General features: G+C 43.8%; 1 protein-coding gene across 1 annotated transcript; it reads right to left on the reverse strand.

Moving 5' to 3' along the window:
- Window positions 1–1,563: 1,563 nt before the first annotated feature.
- Window positions 1,564–3,974, reverse strand: LOC111977946 (toll-like receptor 4). Its single transcript, XM_024007712.1, is given in 3 exon segments — window positions 1,564–1,937; window positions 3,346–3,504; window positions 3,962–3,974. Coding segments are annotated over 3 exon segments (546 nt in total).
- Window positions 3,975–5,300: the final 1,326 nt, after the last annotated feature.

A 5,300-nucleotide genomic window follows, 5' to 3' on the forward strand; every position in this document is an offset into this window, starting at 1 on the left:
AGTTACTTTGGCTTTGATGCCTTATGGTTGAGTATTGCTCTGTTCAGGTAGACCGTGATTTTGCTGTGATCTGATAGGGGTGTTAGTGGTCTGACTGTGAACGCTCTGAGAGACCCTGGGTTGAGTTCAGTGATGAAGTAATATACAGTACTACYGCCAAGGGATGAGCTGTCGGTGTACCTACCATAGGAGTCTCCTCGAAGCCTACCATTTACTATGTACAGATTCAGCGTGCGACAGAGCTGCAGGAGTTTTGACCCATTTTTGTTGGTTGTTTTGTCGTAGTTGTGTCTAGGGGGGCATATTTTGGAGGGAATACTGTCACCTCCAGGTAGGTGTTTGTTTCCTGTGTGCTGAGAGTGTCAGGTTCTTGTCCAGTTCTGCCATTTAGGGCGCCACAGACTAGTACATGTCCCTGGGCATGGAAATGGTTGATTTCCCTCTCTAGGATGGAGAAGCTGTCTTCATTAAAGTATGGGGATTCTACTGGGGGGATATARGTAGCACACATGAGGACATTTTGAGGACAGGAGAGCTTACAGGGGGGCTGACAGGGGGTGGAATCCCCTGGGCTTAATTTATCTGTCCTGCTGTGATGTCGAGGCTATGGTCAGGGTCTGAGGTGCGCTGTTCTGCTGTGGTGTTGAGACTTTGGTCAGGATTTGAGGTGGACTGTTCTACTGGCTTCTCTGCGAGGGTGGCCAGCTCTCTAATGGGTTGTTCTCTGTCACACGTCATCTCTCTCACACACACATTTTTTGGCACTTGATGTGTGTGTCTATGGTAAATCCGCAGCTAGAGCCCGCTGTCTGTAGGCGAGTCATGTCAAACAAAAAATCAGATTTTGTGTATGCCTGATATGTAATTTGATGTCTTTTTCATGAACTTTTTTTCCAATGGAAGTCTTTACTATTCAGACCATCAACATTCTTGCCTGTAAACAACAACCAATCTGATAGATTAAATCCGATAGCTATAGGCTTGGTGTCAATGACTCCGGACGTCCCTGTATTTGCATGCATTCACTGCAGGCGTTGTCTTATAAATGGAAGCATTTGTATTACAGTGCCAGGACAATGAGGCCATTCACAGAACTGGAAGATGCATGATTTCCACAATTCTCATCCTCCTGCTTGGCTTATATTATGGACTTCATATTTCTCTGGTAGTCAAACTGCTCTCTGAGAATTAAAACAGCATTCTGTAGTTAACTGTGTAAAAGGGAGAGTGTTTGTAAATTCCCATGAGTTTATTATATATTTATTATATTATATTATTTATTATATATGTAGAGAAGAAGAATAAAAGCTGCAGTCATGCCTTTTTACAATCACATTGTCTTAAGTCAACAAATTACAAAATTGAGGTACATATGTGGAGTACTGCAGTGAGTGCAGTCTGATATAAAGCACTGTATCACGGAATAATCTCTTGTATCAAAAAGGTAATTATAAAATTCATTGATGTTAAATGTATAACCTAAGTAAAGGGTTAGGAACTTAAAAGACTCACTTTTCAATATCTGAGCATGTGACACACAAAATTATGACATGCAGAACCAGTTTATCGTGTCTTTGAGATGACAGCCTTCCTGTGGTGACTCCAGAATCTCATGCTGCTGATGGGGTTGTCCCTCCATTTCAGGTAAGTGATCCTCTTCAAGTATTTGTGGAGCCTAAACATTTTCTTGGTCCTCTTCTCCACATCCTCCAGTATGATGATGATGATGGTGATGATAGGGTTGCCCTTCAGCACTAGCCAGGACTGAGCCACCTCAAACTCAAAGCGACACCATGTGCTGTTGATGAAGTGGCGTGACACTTCCATGATGACCTTGCGGCTACCCATAACGCCCTCGTCTATGATGTTGGAGGTGGTGGACTTGCCCACTTCAAAGTCCCGCTCGTGGAGGCACAGTTGAATGGGAGCAATGGTGTAGTGGTGCCTGGAGAAGTGGGTATACTCAAATTGTACCAAATAAATCCCAAATGAATGAAAGGCGCCCTGCGTGAAAAATTATATGAGAAACAGTGACACACTCTGAATGACCTAATGATAAATCCCATATTGGTCTTTTACAGTCAGGTCAACCTAAGCAAATAGTAGGCCTACTGTTGAAACTGATAATTGAAGCTGACTGTTGTTTTTTACATTTCAGGTTTTCATTCTCAAAGTTAAGATTTTTTAATAGAAAAACAACAACATTGGATGTTGTAAGTCCACAACAATGCTTAAACCACATCAGGAAACCACTTTTGAGATCTGGGAAAAATCGAATAATAATGCAGAAATAATTTTAATTGAGATTTTTGGGAAAACCTTTCCACCTACCAGAAGATGGTTAGGCCTGTCATTAGCATCACTATATTTTTTATGTTCCTTAAATTATTTGAAACTTGGACGTTTTACTTCATATATGAGCCATTTCTTACCTTGCTTCGAAGTAGCCTTTAGCCAAAGTGTCACGTTCCTGACCTTATTTCCTTTGTTTTGTCTTTATTTAGTTGGTCAGGACGTGAGCTGGGTGGGTATAGTCTATGTTCTATGTTTCTAGGTTAGGATTGTCTGATTGGCCTGATATGGTTCTCAATCAGAGGCAGGTGTTTTACGTTGTCTCTGATTGGGAACCATATTTAGGTTGCCTGTTTTCACTATTGGTTTGTGGGTGATTGTTCCTGTTCGTGCGTTCATGTGTTCTATGTTCACTAGTTCAGGACGGTAGCTTCGTTGGTTTTCGTCTGTTTATTGTTTTGTTCGTATTGAAAAAGTATTCCAATAAATATGGAAACGTACCACGCTGCGCTTTGGTCCTCCTCTCTTTCCACCGACGTTACAGACGTTACAGACGTTAAGACGTTACAGAATCACCCACCAAAAAAGGACCAAGCAGCGTGGTAACGGACAGCGGCAGCAGCAGCAACAGCGCTTTATGGAAGAATGGACATGGGAGGACGAGTTAGACGGTAAAGGGCCCTGGGCAGAGCCAGGGGAATATCGCCGCCCCAAGGCAGAGCTGGAGGCAGCGAAAGCAGAGAGGCGGCGTTATGAGGAGCTAGCTCGGCAGCATGATCTGGACTGTGTTACAATTTGGGAAGAGATAGACAGGTGGTCGGTCGACCCAGGGAGAGTGCCGGAGCCCGCCTGGGATTCTATGGAGCAATGTGCGGAGGGATACCGGCGAATTTTAAGCAAAACATTCTGATCTGTTACATCGCCTTATTAATTGATACCTCGTATACCTCCACTACACTGCTTTGATATGCATCCTGGGGATTAAGAAGTTATTATATACGATGCCCACTGAAGAATTACTTCCACTACACCACTGAATAGGAGGGACTCCTTTCTCAAGGTTCTCCACCAGTTACTCCATCACACAGGCCTCATCCTTGCTGGAGTAGATCACAAAAGCATCGTAAGGGCATTCCTGCTGGCGGGAGACCTTGTAGCCACTCAACAACACACAGAAGTAATGCTGGTAGAACTGGAATTTGTAGCCCAATGCTGACAATGACAGAATAAAAACCACAACAAAGATTGGTACCACCAGCCTTGTAGTTAGCTACCCTTTGCCTGGTTAAGAAACACAAGCTGCTTTAAGAAATTAAAAACAATAGCAGCATTAAGTTTAATGGTTAAACAGCAGTCTAGCTATGTTTTACTATCCCTTGAGTACAGAATGTTTTTGAATTTGTAGTCACGCTCAACCCTCCCCCTTTCCCCACTGCATTTCATAGCCAGTTTCTGTAGCCAACATAAACCTATGAGCCTCTTTTCCTCAGAGAAAATGGCTTGATTCTAGCCATTACCGTTTAAGAGATATGACCCATAATACTGGTGCTAMATTTTTTTTCTATCATGCATTGACGGGCCGCATTTTACATTCATAAAGATTATTGCAGGACATTCTAAAACTAAGCTACTTGCGGACCGGACAGTTAACTACTTGCTTAGGCTTCACCTAGTTCAGTCATGTTACCTCATTATCTAGTTATAGCAAACAACCTGGGGTGCGTTCAGCAGGACCCAACTTTTTGGAATGTTCAGATAGAAATATGCTGTGCAGAACAAACATGCATCTCTTATTATGGATAAGGAATAACGTTGGCTCTATTCGTGTAATTTCTATCTGCAATGTTCAACAACGTTTTGCAACTGAATGTGGATCTGGTAACATTACCAGTAACCTATATTTAAACTTTTGGTGGCATAGAAAGAAAGGAAAATGGATAGGAAACCATTTACTCGACTTGTGACTCGACCATTGGTGACTCGGACTCGAACACAGGGGACTTAGGACTCGATTCGGAGTCAAGGTTAAGTGACTATACTACATCACTGGGCGAAGCAGTCATTAGCTCCCGTTCTACTTTTGGACATCAATGTGGCTGTGGAATTCTGATAACAATAATAATGACAATGACGTGACCAAGTGACAGAGGTGCAACCCATACTAAACTCAACAAAAAAAGAAACGTCCTCTCACTGTCAACTGCGTTTATTTTCAGCAAACTTAACATGTGTAAATATTTGTATGAACATAACAAGATTCAACAACTGAGACAAAAACTGAACAAGTTCCACAGACATGTGACTAACATAAATGGAATAATGTGTCCCTGAACAGAGGAGGGGTCAAAATCAAAAGTAACAGTCAGTATCTGGTGCAGCTGCATTAAGTACTGCAGTGCATCTCCTCCTCATGGACTGCACCAGATTTGCCAGTTCTTGCTGTGAGTTGTTACCCCACTCTTCCTCCAAGGCACCTGCAAGTTCCCGGACATTTCTGGGGGGAATGGCCCTAGCCCTCACCCTCCGATCCAAACAGTCCCAGACATGCTCAACGGGATTGAGATCCGGGCTCTTCGCGGGCCATGGCAGAACACTGACATTCCTGTCTTGCAGGAAATCACGCACAGAACGAGCAGTATGGATGGTGGCATTGTCATGTTGGAGGGTCATGTCAGGATGAGCCTGCAGGAAGGGTTACACATGAGGGAGGAGGATGTCTTCCCTGTAACACACAGCGTTGAGATTGCCTGCAATGACAACAAGCTCAGTCCGATGATGCTGTGACACACCACCCCAGACCATGACGGACCCTCCACCTCAATCGATCCTGCTCCAGAGTACAGGCCTCGGTGTAATGCTTATTCCTTCAATGATAAACGCGAATCCGACCATCACCCCTGGTGAGACAAAACCGCGACTCGTCAGTGAGGAGCACTTTTGCCAGTCCTGTCTGGTCCAGCGACGGTGGGTTTGTGCCCATAGGCGACGTTGTTGCCGGTGATGTCTGT

This window comes from Salvelinus sp. IW2-2015, linkage group LG18 (assembly GCF_002910315.2).
Source record: "Salvelinus sp. IW2-2015 linkage group LG18, ASM291031v2, whole genome shotgun sequence".
Taxonomy (NCBI): Eukaryota; Metazoa; Chordata; class Actinopteri; order Salmoniformes; family Salmonidae; genus Salvelinus; species Salvelinus sp. IW2-2015.